Here is an 18,161-nt window from a genome sequence, read left to right on the forward strand (position 1 = left end):
AAGTCGTGCATACGGACTTGTACGCACAACGTACGAAGCCATTAAGCCAAAAATCATTCTTAAGCTCTTAATGCTTAAGAACAAAAGCCCAAAACACAGATCTAAGCCCTAAAAGACATCTAGAACTATAAAGTCACTGACTTGGTGGCTTTGCATGCACCAAAAGATCCCAACTTCAAGATATAGCATTATACTTTCACAAAAATGGCATAAACTCATGCATGGATGGATCTAACCCTTAAAGGTGACAACTTTATGCATCTAGAACCTCAGAAACACCAAGAGTGGCAACTCAAAGCTCCTGGAGTGGTATCAAACCACTAGATCTCATTTATGGGCCAAAAAGGGACAAAAACTCAAACATAAGAGATCTAAACTAACATTGATTAAGTTCATAGCTTTTTACCTCAAATAAGCGGGAAATGAAGCAAAAGGTCGAGACCCACAAGCTTTTCCTTGATCCACCACCTTGCACCAAGCTTCTACTTATTGAATATTGATCAAAACATACCAAAATGGACACTATAAGCTCAAAATGCAAGAGAAAGGCTTAGGGTTTCGAGTATAGGGCTAAGAGCACAGAGGAGGCTGAGAAAATAAGGGTTTCATGGTCCATAATGATGTTTATATAGTGTCCACATGATAGGTGCATTTTATGCACCTATTTTGCATGTTTATTTCCGTCCTTTCATAATATTCTACTTAATAATTCTTGCATTTAGTTAATTATTTGGGCAACTGCATGTTTCATTAATAATGTATGGTATTTCACTATTTTTTTGGTTTATTTTGCAGACATTATAGAGTGTGGAGCTTGGAGCTTGGAAGCATGGAACTTGGAGCATGGAGCTTTGGAGAATGAAAAGAAGATGAACCGGCCATTCCATGGAGGAAAGCAAGAATACATAACCTGAGTCAGTGTTACATTGTTATCATAGCAAAGGACTATATTTGAAACGCGGTTCTTGTCGCACCGATACAGGTCGTGTTTGTCCTTTATCATCTCATAGTTGAGCAACATGACTCGTGGTGAAGTTTGACCGAAGATGGAGCCAACAGTGAAGACTTATTTGTGTTTTAGCAAAAAGCATGGGCCATGCCAAAAACACATGGTCAAGACAAATGTTCATGCCAAAAACACATGGACAAAAGGCATGACCATGCCAAAAATGCATGGCCTCATGGCATGCACGTGAACATTAATTAAAACAGGAGGAGACGTCATTTTTTTTAAGGTAGACGGTTTGTAGTTTGGGGCGATCTTGGGCGATTCTAAGAGATTTCTTGGAGCTTTCGAAAAGACCTAATCATTGCTAACACTTTTGATTTCATTTTAGTAAGCATTAAACATTTCAATTTCATCTTTATTCTTGTTTGTCACACCCCCGAACCAGATGGCGGAAACGTCCGAGGGCTCGCGTGACTCAAATTGAATATCATCACAATGAATATACATGAAACATAACATAAACTTCACCATGCATCAATACATTACAACTGACATTGTTCACATCAAATACATTGTCTAAATATTACATATTCATATCATAAATTGTTTGAAAGTTTTCAAAAGCATAACACCCTAACATACTTGGTACTACTCCTCAGCTTACCTGTTACATGAGAATACAAGTTATTATGAAAAACGTCAACGTATGGAATGTTGGTGAGTTCATAAGCATGGTTGTTTTGAAAATGTTTGTATAGTTTATAAAACCCAGAAAATCCGATATTTTCTAAAAAGACAATTGTTTATACCAAAGTGTGAAGATCCATAGTTTTGTACGTGAGTGATTCCAAAGCGCGTATAAATGAGAAGTTTTGCATGATAGTTATTGAAAAGTACGAGCGAATGGTGTTGATCTCCTCGAAAAACCCGACGTTTTCCGATAACATAATATAATATAATTGTTTCAAATTGTTATGCCATTTCAACGAATGATCATGATTTTTCTTGATTACTCGGATAGTATTGGATTTATTTATGTGAGTCGTTATAACCATGCATGATAATGACTAGTTCGTCTGTCTTGGCATTCTAATGAACGTCGTAATTGATCTTAAGATTTTGTCACCCTAGATTGGCCGAGTCTAACTGTAGCGAACAACTGAGGTGTGGGGGAGTCACCCCCGTATAGATCTATACACAAACTCTCGCTCTCCCTCCAGGAGACTTTGATTATAACTACAGACTACAAACGACCCATAAAGGTGTCGCCCGTTATTACTCACTGAATCCAAATTGAATTTGATTACCATTGATTAACGACCTGTATTTGTTTACTGAATTGAAGGTAAGCCTAACAAACGAGAAGAAGAGGATTACAAAGTCCTGCTAATTACGTGTATTATTTAAGGCTGTTGGGTATACGAAGGACACGTTGGCCCATTTCGAATTTGATTTATTTGGACTTTACTAGTAATGCTAATGGGCCACTGAGGGCCCAATAGCACTTGAAAGTCATTGAGGGTCCCTTAAACATGTAATTGGGTCACAAGAGGCCCAATAAATGTTTATTTTTATCGTTGGGCTCAAAAGTTATGTTAATGGGTCACAAAGGCCCAATAAGCATGATTTGAGACTTTCAAGCCCAAATATTTGAATATTTACTTGTTTTAGGTATAGTATAATTGTTGGAAAGTTTGATTGAACGATTGTTAATTTCATATCGGCACGAGGCCGGTTGGTTGTTTATAACGATATTGGAATTATACGTATATTCATCTTTCTATTTTCATGAGTCGTAGTTTGGTACTTTTGACTCAAATATCTTAATAATAAAATAATTGGTTCGAAATATTGGCTTGACCTTTTCAGCCTTCTTTAATAAAAATGACAATTTTAGTCCCTTATTTTTTTAAAAAGGACATTTTAGGCCCTTAAACCATTTTCTTGACATTTTTGACCCATAGACTTGTTTAAGTGATGTTTTTAGTTCAAAATTTACTCTTTGGCAGTTTCAGCCCCTCCTGTAAAGAGTTTTTCAGTTAAAGCCCAAACTTTTCGCAACTTTTACAATTTTGGCCCAAAATCCAAAAAGTTTACATTTTTGATCCTTGTTTGGAAAAAAATCATTTTAACCCCTGAATTAGTTTTGTTTACCCCTTTACCCCCTGTTTTGAGAAGTTTACCATTTAAATCCCTTGAAAATTATGTTTTTCGCAATTTTTGGCTCAATAGGCCGAAAAGCCCAAAAATTGGCCCATTAAGCTACAAATTACAATTCTAGCCCTTTAAAGAGTATGATATTCATAAAAACATTTATTTTTACTATTTTGACTCTTTTAGTCCTTAAGAAAACCGTGAATGACAACTTTCAACTCAACTTTTGTTTATTTGACAAATTAAGCCCAAAAATGAGTTTTATGTTGCAATATGTTTATTATCACCTTAGAGGGTAATTTTTCTTGACTTGTTTAGTGTAATATATCTTAGATCATGTTTATCTTCCTCCTAGAGCGATAGATCTCGAGATTTCTTTCATTTTTGTTACATATTTACCACATAAATACATGAAATCACACATAACATACACATACACATAAATCTACCCATTTTACTTGTATTCTCCCCCATAAAACTTAGGAAAATCGAAAAGAGAGGGGTATGAACTCAGATTTGCTTTTTGTTTTCGATTTAAAGAATAAAAGGAAGAGTTTGATGCTATTTTTCGGCCCTAGCAAGCTTTCTTGGGTTGATTTCGAACTTAAGAAGCTTCTAAGGAGTAGATCATGAAAATTGTGTGAGTTAGGAAGAAGTTTTAATGAAGTAAAGAGACTAGGTTATGGATCTAAACAATAACTTACCAATGATGATGATTATTGTGGAATAACCTTCTTGAAAAGCCTTAACTCTCGAAAATTTTGAAGGAGAAGTGAAGAAGTTGTTGTGAGTTCTTGAGAGAAGCTTAAGTGAATTGTGTGTGTGTGTGTTTTTCCCTTTAGCCGAGAATTAAGAAGAAGAAAGGAGAAGAGAGAGAGGTGAAGGGATGGTGCATGGAGGCATGTGAGGTTTTGCATGGAGATCCACAATGTAATAAGGAGGTGGCTAACCCTCCTTATCTCTTTGATTTTCATTTTTTTTTTGTTTTTCACTTGGCCCGAGAAAGAGAGATGAGAGAAGAGAACTTGGGCCTTTTGTGCTTAATTCCATATTATGGGCCCATTTTGATGATTTTCGGCCCAATTGGTCTTTGGAGATGGTTCACGGCCCAATATAAATCAAACTATGAGTTTTATGGGCCATTAGGGCTAATTAGATTTATTATGGCCCAGTACGGCCCATTAGAGATAAACTAGTCCATTCTAGGCTTATGAGGCCCAAAATGTTAAGTTTCATGCAAATGGGTCCAATTAGGGTCCATTTAAGAGTTCTAAGCCCAAAATAGTTAAATTGGAAGCTTATTGGTCCATTAGGCCCAATAAGAAAATCCTAGTCCAAAATGGACTTAAACCGATATTTTTAGGGTTTCCAACTTTTATTGACTATTTGAAAGTTTGTATAGGGTATTTTATGGAATTTTGTTGTCATTGAATAAACACCATACATGTTTTAGCTACAATGTCATTCTTTGTTAAGTGTTTACAACGTATCAGAATTCCTAGTTGTGACATTGTTTGATTTGTTCTTAGCCATGTGTGGCTAAGAAACCCTAGTTTCTAGTTCTTGTTCAAAACATGTTGATTGCTTGAATTGAAGCATATGATTTGATGTTTTATTTGTGATTCTATTCTAGTGATTATGTTTTTGTTTAAACTAGAACCCTTAAATTTGATTAATGTTTGATTGGCCACTTTCATGAATTGAATTTTTGTGTAGTTAATTAACTTTTAGGGCACCTAATCGTTATATTAAGTTAATATTTGGTAACAAGCAATAAGTTTTCTTATTTTAAAACATATATCACATGTTTTCACACTTCCGAGCGTATGATAAGAAATGAACATTGTTGGGAAGCTTGTACAAAACTTAATGCAGTTTTTTAATACAATCTAAGAGCGTGTTTAGGTTGAATTAGTAAAGCTAGGTCTAGTCAAAGAGTGTGTTGTGGTTAGATAATTTGGCAAGCTAGAGGTGTTAGAGCGTGTTAATATCTTTCAGTACCAACTTAGAATAGCAATCTTGAATTACATCAAGTCATAATCAAGTTGAACAACAACATTGAGAACTAGAACTGGAAACACTTTTACAACTTGTTCACAAATCTATTTCATTTTGTGCATGTTTTTAAAGTATATTGTTATTTTATTATTTCACTTTTGCAAACAAATCCCCATTCTTGTGATCAAAGTACCTTGCGCAAAGAGGTGTAGACTTTTGTCCCGTGTCTTTGTGGTTCGACCCTGCTTGCCTTGTTCTACTTTTTAGTGCATTAAAGCAATGTATTTGGAGTCTATTGTACCCCTATCATTTGTTGGGTTTTACACGCCTAACACCACACTTGAAAATTAGGGTTTTTATTAAGCCATGCGTACGCCTCGCGTACGCACCCGGAACCCCATCCAAGCCTTCGCATGAGTACGCTAAGCGTACCATTTGGTACGCCCCGCATACTCGCTTTACAGCTTGTACGCTAAGAGTACCTTGTGGCACGCCCCACATACAAATCAAGGACTAAAATGCACAAATAAACTCACCAAGGGAAAAAGAGAAACTTACCAGGATTCAAGTGTTACATTATGCATAGATTTCCCATGATGCCCTTATGGTCAAATATTCCATAAATTCAACTAAGCATCATTCAAGTCCTCATGCTTTTGCATTCAAATAATGTTATTATTATCAGATCATGTTTATAAGTATCATATAGTCATCGAATGCTCATATTCAAAGTATTCCATTGTTTCATCATAATTTCCCTAAAACCATCTAAATTCCATGTTTATGCAACATTCTCCCATCATATATGTGTTTGAGCATTCCAATTGGATTTATTGCTTCTAAACGTCATCCACGTCATTAAATTCATTCCAATCTTACATATAAACATGAAACCCCCGATTTGAATTTCTAGGGTTCATGAGGGTTTTCACCCAAATCCTAAAATCCATCAATAAGATGATTAGATTGAGATTAGGATCATCAAAACAACTCAAGGGAGGTTAGAAACCAAAACCCTAATCCTCAAATGAGATGAAATCATACATAACTCCCAATCCATAGATGAATCTCGAATTCTACATTAAGGGAGGATGAAAGTATACCTTGAACCACTTGATTTCTTCACAACTTGTACCAAATGAACCAAGAAGGCTTGAGATTGATTCCTAGGGTTTCTCTTGAGCTTGAATCGCCATTTCACTTCATCTCTTCTCCTCCCATCGTTCATATTTGGCTGAAACGGAGAGGATGCATTCTTATTTTCATATTTGTCATATTTGGTCCTCCAAGTTTCCTTGTTTTGGCTAAAACCTACCAAACTTCAATATTTATGATTTTAACTTAAGTTTTGGCATAGAAAGCACTTCTCCATCAAATATATAACTTTTTTAGTCATTTCCACTAACTAAGTTAACCATTTGGTCAACTCACTTTGCCAATTTGACACTTTTGCTCATTTAACTTCAAAAAGGTTATTATTTTCACTTCTAAACTTCCAAACTTCATATCAACTAATGATATGAGTATCCCTTGATGATTTAACTATATAAATCATTTTTCATTTATTTACTTTATTAATTTAAGAACCCGGTCTTAAATTTTAGGATGTTACAAATAATAATAATAATAATAATAATAATAATAATAATATCATTTAAAGTCTCCCATTATTATACGTACTATATATTAATGTTCATCAATTTATACATCAAAGTTGTTTCTAGTGGCGGACCTTAGTGGTGCCCCAGGGGTCTCGGGCCACTGCTCCGACGCCGGCACGTAGTGTAAAAAAATTAATTTTTTTTAATGTTTTTTCTATTGGGTGCAATGGCTTAAAACACGAGTGACATTACTAATATAGATTTATTTGAAAAAAAAAATTAGTGCCACCCCTACGAAAATGTTCTGTGTCCACCACTGGTTGTTTCAACTTAATGGTAAGGTTTGTCGTTGGATGTTTTAGGTTATGGTTTGAAAACGCTTAATGGTAAGATGTTGGCTTTATACGTAGAAGGTCATGGGGTTCAAAACTTGTTTTCCTTTTTCAAAGCGTCTTGATTTTTAGGTAAATGAAAAAAAAAACGTTGATGTTACTTACCATATCAGCCCCATGACAACCAGGGGCGGAACACGAATGGGCCGAAACTAAAACTTTACCATATAGTAAAATTAATCACTAATAATAAATATAAAAAAAATATTTGAAACAAACAAAGTTATTCTACATATCCAGTTGGACAGAGGGATCTAGTAGTGTATGATTGGAATTTTGTTGATTATATATTTTTAATAAACAAAAATTTTTATGAGATTTTTATAGGATTCTCTTGTTTAATTAAATAAGAACTAATAAATAGCAAAAAGCATTTTTTGCAGTCTTTGATATACTTTTAACAGCTCATAAGGTATTCCAGTTTCTACCGTTATATCATATCAAATATATTATATTATTACTGTACTGTACTATATTATTACTGTGATGTACTGAGAGAAAGAACAGAGAGAAAGAACAGAGGGTAAAAGATAGAAAGAGAAAAAGAGAAACAATTTACAAATACAGTGGAGATGAGGGACGAAGAGCACACAAGACACAAAAGATGCTAGTTGTTGTTGCAGATCGGTGAACGAGGGAGAGGAGATGTAAAAAAGCGCACTGACCATGGAGATCGGTGGCGGTGTTGCAGTGCGGCAAACGGCGGAGAAGAGAGACAAATAGTGCACTCCGGAGGCGTTGATGATATTATCTGATGAAAAGTCTGGTGGTGGTGTACACTCCAACGATTTTTTTTCCCGATGATAAGTTCTACATTTGAATATTTTTTAGGTTTTCTTATAGAGTTTTGGGTTCCCTAATAAATTTATGTCCTATTTTTACTAGGATTTGTTTTGATATTTCGGTCATTTTTAGAGTTCTTGCTAACTACTTCTTTATTTACCTTATCTATTATCCTAATATCTAACAAGATAATGATAGATTTTCTGTTTTTTTGAAGTTAAATACTAAAGAAAATAATTTTTTTGAACTGTATATTTGTCGATATATTATAATCTGGAGACTTTAGGGACATAAATTATGAAAAAAAAAAAACGTCTATAAATATATATATATTTCAGGTATATGTATATAAAAAAGCAGGAGGTGCCATGGCCCCCTCTGGCCCTAATGAAGTTCCGCCACTGATTACAACAAAAGATCCCGATCAACGTCCCATATGAAGTGGTGGCTCGTTTGTCTTCAAAATGGGATAATGTCATCCACAATACCCAACACTAACTACTATAGTGGTGGGTGCCAACACATCACTTCATTCAACCACTAAAAGGTTGGGATACTCACCACTATATCTCTCGTATTTTTTCTTATTAAAATAAAAAATATATATTTTAATTAAATGAGAGAGAGAGAGAGAGAGAGAGAGAGAGAGGGGTTGATTGTGTATGGTGGTCCGTGTTCCCCACCACAAATGACCACGAAAATGTTTCACCACTAATCACCATAAACACCTGGGATGATGTTCACATTCGTGGTTAGTGGCCACGTAGACCACGAATGGGTTCGTGACAAGCATTCCAAATGGTCTAAAGTCTGTAAAGTTTAATACTCCCTCCGTCCCAAAATTATAGTCCATCTTTCATTTTTTGTTTGTCTCAAAATAATAGTTCACTTCTAAAAATAAATAACATTTTTACTAAAATATTCTCCTTATTATTACTTAACCAACTAAGCATTTAATGGAACATTAAATGCAAAGTAAGGACAAAACTGTCATTTTCTTATATAAAATTTAGTGATAATTAATGTTTTTCTTAATATAAGTGTTTTTTATTTGTGGACAAATAATATTGGGACGGAAGGAGTATTAACAAATATAAAATTAAAGTCAAGATAAAATGGTAATAATTGATAAATTTTAGTAAAGAGCTTTTGACCTAACGGTAAAAAATGATCTTTCAAATGAGTTGAAATCTCATATGAGACATATGTGGTAATAAGTAGTAGGAGATTAGTTTGTAAGAAACATATTAAATTTTATTTTTACGGATATTAGATTTTATTTACAGTTTTTATGTCGGTATCTCTAGAAAAAACTAGTTTAATAAAAACGGAAACATATTTGTTGTTTGGAACCATCGACCTTTCATTATTCTGTCGGCAAGCCTCCCAAATAATTTCAGACACCGATTTATCTGATTCAAGTAAATATAAAACGCTATGACTCAATAATAAATACCTTCAGTTTATCTGATTCATCAAAAACAATCTTATATCATTTATCTTATTATCTTAAACATCTTAAACTATACTTCAAATTCTAATACATTCTAGAAGATAAAAGAGAGCAGGGGACAATGGACACCGGCCGGCGTGGTTGCCAATAGGAATCCAATTACGTCTCTTTTACTGGGATTGCTTTTGTTGCCTCCACACTATCTTTTTGCTTTTCTATATTTTCATTATTTTGTAAATTATACTACTTTCTATTGCAGAACTATTTTTTATACTGTAAAAAATAAATTTCTACAATCTCTAACAATATCTTTTACGTTTAACGCGAAATTCTTTCCAATTTATTATACTATATATTTAACATTAAATTTTCTTTTTAAGTATATTCTATTTTATTCATTTTTAATAGATTAAAATATTGATAAATAGTATAACATTTTTTTTAGTGATATTATTCATCAACACTATAATAGTAGTATTAAGTTTAATGTTATAGTATGGATTTTAGTGTAAAAGTAAATTTAGAATAGAAGTTAGTATGCAATTGAAGATGCCCTTAAACGGTCAAACCTATTATTTCTAAAATATTAATAACGTAAAACCTCGAACATAAAATTAAGTGTCAAGTATATTTTGTGTTTATATGATAAAGATTTGATCATTTGATCTAATTACTATTAATGTAACCCAAATATATGACCAAATACTCCGTATTATCTACAAAAATAAGGTATGAGTTCATGTATTTTTTTTTTTTTTTTTTTGTATCATAGAAATATTTTATTAGTGCTATAAGAGATATATTTTTGTTAACAGAAAAATAAATTTTTCTGCTTATTTCCAAAAGTTGATAAATACACCTAGTTATTTATTTATTTATTTATTTATTATTTTTTACTTTTATTTTATTTATTTATTTATTAATTTTTTTATTTTCATCGTCTAAAGCCAACCAACTCACAGTGGAAAAGGTATGAAAATCATAAATGACGTCCAATCGTCTAATGTATAAAGTCGCTCAATCCCATAACGAGTTATGTGGACATTAGGCTAACCGGTATACAATCAACGAAGCGGACCGTGGTCTAGTTGGCCACGAACCACGGACGTGCACACCGTCCCGATGGTTCGTGGTTGACCGTGGTCGTTGCTAGATGTGGTCGGGACAACGAATTGAAACGAGGCACGCTATTGGTTGTTTATTTTTGAGCCATTGAACGGCTATTTTGCCGTTTCTTTTTTTTTTTTTTTTTTTCAAACTCAATTATAAAAACTCAATACCAAAACACATACACATACATACACATTCTACACTCAATTACACCTATGGATCCCTCGATAAATATGGAATTTTTAAAAAGTTTTGACTCGGATGACGACGTAGAATTCGTCGAGACATTCTTCAATGTTGTGCAACACGTTCACGCCGAAGAAAGTTCGAATGCAGCGCGTACAAGGGCGGTCGTCAATCGTGATCGCCAAGCCGCACACGACTTATTGGTACGTGATTACTTTGCCGATAATTGTCTTTATAATGACGACTCGTTCGAACGTTGTTTTCGTCTGAATAAGGCTATATTTTTACGTATTAGTAATGCTTTAGAATCTCGTTATGATTTTTTCAAACAAAAACCCGACGCTAGAGGAAGAATGGGTTTTAGTAGTATACAAAAATGTGCGGCTGCTCTTAGGTATTTGGGATACGGTATAGCATTTGATGCATCTGACGAATACTTGAAAATATCCGAGAGGACCGCGGTTGAATGTGTAGATTGGTTTTCTGCATGTGTTTATGAGGTTTTTCACGAAGAATATTTGCGTAAACATACTCAACGTGATATTGAGAGATTATATTCGGCTCATGAAGAGAGGCATGGATTTCCCGGTATGCTTGGCAGTCTAGATTGTACGCGTGTGGCTTGGGAAAAATGTCCAACTGCATGGCGTGGTCAGTTCACTCGAGGAGATATAGGTGAACCAACTATCATCCTAGAAGCTGTTGCATCTCAAGATTTGTGGATATGGCATGCCTTTTTTGGAGTAGCGGGGTCTAACAACGACCTTAATGTTCTTGGTCAGTCTCCACTTTTCAACGATATTTGGACCGGCAAAGCACCTGATATGACGTTCACGGTAAACGGGCACGCGTACAAATATGGTTACTATCTTGGTGATGGGATATACCCGGATTATTCTACATTGATGAAGGCATACTCAGTTCCTCGAAGTGAAAAAGCAAAATTGTTTACAAAAAAACAGGAATCAGCGAGAAAGGATATCGAGAGGGCATTTGGAGTCCTTAAGCAAACATGGCATGTAGTGAAATATGCTACACGACTTTGGGATAAAGAAAGAATTAAGCGAATGGTCCTAGCATGTATTATAATGCATAATATGATTATTGAAGATGAAGGTCGAGCGATTTGCACGTATGATCCGAACGACGTTGTCGTTCCAATTGAGGAGTTCGTACCCGGAACGAATGCTTTTTTGGAGCGAGTTGTCGAAATTCATAACAGTGAAACGTGTTTCAATCTTCGAGAAGATGTCGCGGAACATTTGTACCAACATAGCATGAACGACGATTAGGATTTTTATATGTATGTTTGTTCGTTTTCTTATTAATTAATGTTTGTTTTCTAGATTAACTAAGTAATGTAGTTTAAAATTGTTATTTTATTTTTATAATTAATGAAAAAATAGTTTTAAAAAAATAAATGCTTTTTACTTTTAAAAATTGTAATTTTATTTTAATTTTTGGATTAAAAAAAAGTAATGTTATTGTATTTTTGAATTAAAAAAAAAAAGTAATGTTATTGTATTTTTGAATTAAAAAAAAGTAATTTTATTGTATTTTTGAATTTAAAAAAAAAGTTATTTTATTGTATTTTTGAATTAAAAAAAATAAAAATAATGATGTGGAGTGGTGTGTTAGTGGTAAGTATCCCATGTTAGTGGTAATGGAATGTGGTGCTGATGTGGCACCCACCACATATGTGGTGGGTATAACGGATGGTCTTATTAAGAGGTTGTGAGTTAACTTTCAAAGTACAAAATTTTGATCAGATAGAACTAGCATTTTCTAGTATATGTTAGTTATATAATTATAATTTGATATTAAGAGAAATTACTAGATTTTAGCATTTTCTGGAAATTGAAAGTTAACGCAATAAAAAATTGATAACAAAAATATAACACGTTCAATGGTTGGCGCAAATATATGTGAATCAACAGGACAGGCCATGATTTATCTAGAAGCAACTTTTTTAGTCCTATAAAACCACACTTCACCATTCATTAACCCATAGTCGATTGACAATTGTTCAGTTTCAATTCAAGCAACATTCAACAATGGTTAAAGCAATTAGGATTCATGAATTTGGTGGCCCTGAGGTGATTTTCTACTTCCTTACGTTTATACTTCAGTTTTGATGAAGATATCGTAGACTTGTCTTTAAATCGTTAAATCTAGTGATGTTTTGCTCTACCTTTTTTCAAATCGATTTTGATGTTCAATGAAAGTAATCTCGTTTGTTTATCAATGTAATCGTTGTCACAGGTGATGAAATGGGAGGATTTGAATATAGGCGAACCGAAAGACGGAGAAATCAAAGTGAAAAACAAGGCGATTGGGATAAACTTTTTGGATGTTTACATGCGTAAAGGTTTAGTACCTGGTTTATCTCCTCCATTGCCATTCACACCAGGTATTTGTTTTAATGCCTTCTCTTTTCTCATACTTTATTGCAATCCATTTGAAGTATTTCATCGATTACCAATCAAATATGTGTTCGGCGTTCCTAAATCTACGATTAATCTGAAGGTATGGAGGCTGCCGGAGTTGTAACAGCAATCGGTCCCGGAGTCAACACCTGCAAAATCGGAGATATTGTCGCTTACGCCGGCTACCCTGTCTCCGCTTACGCTGAAGAACAGATACTTCCGGCAGATAGAGCTGTACAAGTTCCACCTTCAATTGATCCAATCGTTGCCGCTTCTGTTCTCTTCAAGGGATTAACCGCCGAAGTTCTGGTTCGCCGGTGCTTTAAGGTAATTGAAATTTTCCTTTCAGATCGGAATCCATGGATGCCGATTAACAAAACACATACGAGATCGATGATATGAATTTGATTTTGGAAACAGGTAGAACCAGGGCACACGGTTATTGTCCATGCCGCCGCCGGTGGACTCGGATCGTTGCTGTGTCAATGGGCGAACGCACTTGGTGCGACTGTCATCGGAACTGTTTCAAACAAAACGAAGGCAGTGCAAGCTAAGGAAAATGGATGTCACCATGTGATTGTTTACAAAGAAGAAAACTTCGTGGATCGAGTTATGGAGATTACTTCAGGAGAAGGTGTTGAAGTAGTTTATGATGGAATTGGTAAAGAAACATTTGAGGTAAAACTTTCAAAACACCATTTTCAATGATCTTGTATTCTTGTTTGTTTCGTTAGAAACAAATGAATGAATCTTTTGTTCATAATTTTTTGAAGGGATCTGCTGCGTGCTTGAAATTTCGTGGATTCTTGATTTCACTCGGTGGGCCATCGGGTTCAGCCGACCCGTTAAGTTTCAAACTGGTTGCCCAAAAGTCTTTGTATTTCACGATTCCATCAGTGATGCTTTATACAGAAAAAAGAGAAGATCTTCTTGCAGCATCAGAAGAGGTTTTCTCTAATGTTGAAAAGGGTGTTTTACGTGTTCGTGTAAATCATAAGTACCCTTTGTCGCAAGCGGGTCAAGCCCATTTTGACCTTGAGAATCGGAAAACAACCGGGTCTATTGTGTTGATACCCGACGCTTAAGCAATTCGTAGTGTAGTTGGGTTTTATACATGTTTGTTGTATTGGTAGTGTATGTGGTTGTGTTATGTTGTCATTTTGTATTTGTACTTTTAAAATTTTAAATTTGGTAGTAATATAAAAACGTGGAATTATGTTTGTTTATGCGATTAAGACCTAAGAGTCTAGTTTTGCACACTTATATTATTATTAAAAAGTTTAATTAAGATCTTGTTTTAATTTTTTGTATTTTGAGTTTCTCATGCAATATATATGTTTGCGTAAGGCTGGTTTGATCAAAGACAAGACGTGTATGCCTTACGTGATTTTAAAATGTTAAATAAACGTTACTCTCTTACAATCATGTAAGGATCTGGTATGTGAAGTTTTTGTTTGCCACTCGACTCCACTCTAATCACTTCTAAATTTTTTCAAATTATTTCCAATGATCCTAGTTACTCTCTTACAATCACATAAATATGATGATCCTAATATACATGCATTAATGATTTAATCTCATTCTAATCCAATCTACAATCATGATTCCATTCCTTTCATAGTGATTTTAAAACACAAATATGGCATTGTTATGATTCTCATTCCTCATGAAAGTTATAACATTATTTATATTTGGGTTTAGGTCATTTTTTGTCACTTAACTTTTGGTTTTGTGCTCATTTAGTCACTTAACTCTTTTTAAGTTTTAAAATGTCATCAAATTTTTGGCTTTGTGCTCATTTAGTCACTTAACTTTTGTTTTGGTCACATTTAGTCACCAAACTTTTAAAATTGTGCTCATTTAATCACTAAACTTTTAAATTTTTTTTAAAAATTTAGTGACTAAATGAGCATAATTTTAAAAGTTAGGTGACTAAATGAGCACAAATCTAAAAGTTAGGTGATTAAATGTGACCAAACCAAAAGTTAAGTGACTAAATGAGCACAAAGTCAAAAGTTTGATGACTTTTTAAAACTTAAAAATAGTTAAGTGACCAAATGAACACAAAACCAAAAGTTAAGTGACCAAAAATAACCAAAACCCTTTATATTTTTTAAACATTCTTTTATCTTCCAAACCATTCTAAAGATCATTTGAAAAACCATTCCAACGTTTTGAAGTTCAAAGTGTTTCTAAATCTAATTCATTCCATTCCAATGATAGGCCACACCACCGTAATCACTAATTCCAAACACAACTTCAATAGAAAATCATGGAATCATATCTACAAGTATCTTTAAATCATTAACTACATTAATCAACTAGATTTAAATATGCAAATGTATTTAGAACTTAATGTAAAAGTTATTCTAACACATTATCACACCCCGAACCAAACGGCGGAAACGTCCGGATGCGGGTGACTTCATTGTGCAGTATCATAACAATTGAATATACATGAAACAGAGCAATCCAAACATCATACATTGAGATAACAAACTTACATAGTTTACATATTATATTGTTTCTTCGAGTTACACAAAAGATACATAAGTAGAAAACTTCAAACTACAGCTAAATGGTCTTGCATCAGCGTCCCTTGTTACCTGCTTATTAGATCCCTTAGAATACAAGTCGTTTTAAAAAGCGTCAACTAAAAAGTTGGTAAGTTCATAAGCATTTTTGTATAAAATCGTTTACACTTGTTTAGAATCGTTCTCATTGTGCTTTCAGAAAATTCGATTATTTCTATGAAATCATTTGAAGTCTTGCCTTGAAAATCATGGATATATGTGTGCATGTCATTTCTCTTGTTCATCCTTGAAAGGAGTGATTTTTGAGAAGTATCGTAATTTGTGAAAGCGAGTTGTGTCCGAGAATAGTTCTTTTGAATAGTAATAATCAACCGTTTCAAGAAAAATCCCTTATTTTCAAAAAGGAAATATGGTTGAAAATCCTGTTCCTCTTATCGAGTAAAATTGAGTGTGCGTTCTAGTTTATCGTAATCGAAATCGCAGAAAAATCGTTCTCTCCAGAAAATCCTATATTTTCTGCTATAAAATATTTGTAAGTTCTAGTTTATCGTTATCGAAATCGTAGAAAATCGTTTTCCATAAAGTCCTACGCTTTTTAATTTGTAAAATAGCAGTATTACGACTCTATACTTGTTAGGAGAAAGAATCAACATGACAATTGTGGACATTCTACATGGCGAAAAGAAAGGGCATTCAACGTAACAAATGCGGACCATCACCTATCATGTATAGGGCAGTCAACACAACGTGCCAAATTTATCTATGAGGTTTTCCTTACATAAATTTCTATTTAATATAACATATTTTAGTGAGTCGTTATAACCATACTAATCTGACGGAGTGCCTGTTTTGGCGTTTCTCAGATGCCTTCGGTTTGGAAAAGACATTTGTTACCCTAGACTGGCATGTCTAGCTGTAGCGAACAACGAAGGTGCGGGGTGTCAACCACGTATAGATCTATACACAAATTCCCGCTCTCCCTCTAAGAGACTCTGGCTATAACTCCTTACAGGACTTAGACGTACACTAATATTTTTATATTTAGGTACTTTTGAGATTTGTCTGACTATAATATTAACAACCTTTTGAGCAATCGTTAGAGATCCATTGTTTGTTAGATAAATAATGAAATTCGTACTCATTAAATAGACATATCGTTCTCGTTCCATATCGTTGATTGTGCTCGTTAACTGGGTGCTCGTGTTCGTTCCTTTTTGTTTATTGAAAAATGAGTCATTTTAGTCAAGAGAAAAAGTGTCAAGTTATAATTTATATAAATTTATAACTGTCAGTTATGACATGCATTTTCTGTTTTATGACATATAGAGCATTACTTATGTTCTTGGAGGTTCTATGACAACAGCTTATGACATGCAAATATTTCTGTCATAAAGGCTCTATTTGATATTTTCTTGATATATAGAATATTTATAAAAAAAACTCCCGGATAGTTTGCAAATAGTCACAAAGTTTCCTTTTTCAAAAATTACTAGAAATGGTGTCCATTTATCAAGATCCTTTTTTATAACTTATATCTCTTGACATAAAAGCGTAGATAAAGGGGTTAAGTTGGACACACCCAATAGTTGAGAGGCTCTTTTGTACAAAGTATCATCTGTTCTTTATGAAATTGAGAAATCCTACGTTCATGAGTATATTACTAAAATATTAATTTAATAATATTTCACACACACATACCAACATACGTATATATGCAATCATTTAAGAGTTTAGGAAAGATTTGACTTGTACTCTCCCTCAAAAACAATAAAACATTGAAAAAGGTGGCGTATGAAGCTCACCTTGAGTTGGTTGATGAGTTGTTTGGAGTGATGGAGTGAAGATCTCAAGCTTAAACTCTTGCTGAGATGAGGAACTTCCCTAGGAGGGACGTTTTCCTAAGGATGATCATCACATATTATCGTGAATAAAATAATATGGATTCATCTTGAAATATAATAAAATATTAGGTGGGTGGAGGAATTTACCTTTCAACTCCAAGGAGAAATTGAGAATATTTTCCCTTCCAGCAAGATCATTATTCTTGCCCTGAAGATGAGTTTTAAGAGAAAATGGGAAAAGTGAGAGAGAGAGAGTGTGTGTATGTGTGTGTGTGTGGAGTCTAAACTCCTTCACTGTCGTTGCTTTGGAGTATAAGAAAAGAGAGGAATCTTTGGTGCATGGGGATCTAGTGGTCCATGCATGGATATTTGGTGGGTAAAGCATGGAATACTGTGATTTGCGTGGGAAATGAGGATTTCATCAAATCACAAAGTCAACTTCCTTGTCCTTTTCTTGATTTAGGATAAGGTTTTCCTAAATCCTAAACTTTTATTTTATGTAAATATAATTTAAATAATTAAATTTGGCATAAAATAAAGGTTTTAGGGGTCTTAGTTAAGAAAAACACGAGTTTGGTGGGATTCCCGAACTCAAAATACCCCAAAATGAAGAAAAGGTCCAGAATAGTCCAAAATACGGAGCTAAAAGGTGAAATCTGGAGCCCTTATGCGAATTCCGAAGCTCTTCTTAGCATTCCGGAGCTATATCCCAAATTCTGGAGGGAAGGATTAAG

At 34.0% G+C, this 18,161-nt stretch overlaps 2 protein-coding genes across 2 annotated transcripts; both read left to right on the forward strand.

Annotated features, from left to right (window-relative positions):
* Positions 1 to 10,673: 10,673 nt before the first annotated feature.
* On the forward strand, positions 10,674 to 11,918 carry LOC111901794 (uncharacterized). Its single transcript, XM_023897664.2, has one exon. It carries the CDS (start codon positions 10,674 to 10,676, stop codon positions 11,916 to 11,918), a length of 1,245 nt encoding a protein of 414 aa, XP_023753432.2.
* A 649-nt stretch (positions 11,919 to 12,567) lies between these two features.
* LOC111901609 (uncharacterized) lies at positions 12,568 to 14,278 on the forward strand. The gene is made up of 5 exons (XM_023897486.3): positions 12,568 to 12,722; positions 12,889 to 13,036; positions 13,153 to 13,379; positions 13,473 to 13,730; positions 13,826 to 14,278. Exons 1-5 carry the CDS (start codon positions 12,681 to 12,683, stop codon positions 14,135 to 14,137), a joined length of 987 nt encoding a protein of 328 aa, XP_023753254.1. The 5' UTR covers positions 12,568 to 12,680; the 3' UTR covers positions 14,138 to 14,278.
* Positions 14,279 to 18,161: the final 3,883 nt, after the last annotated feature.

This window comes from Lactuca sativa, chromosome 9 (genome assembly GCF_002870075.4).
Source record: "Lactuca sativa cultivar Salinas chromosome 9, Lsat_Salinas_v11, whole genome shotgun sequence".
NCBI lineage: Eukaryota > Viridiplantae > Streptophyta > Magnoliopsida > Asterales > Asteraceae > Lactuca > Lactuca sativa.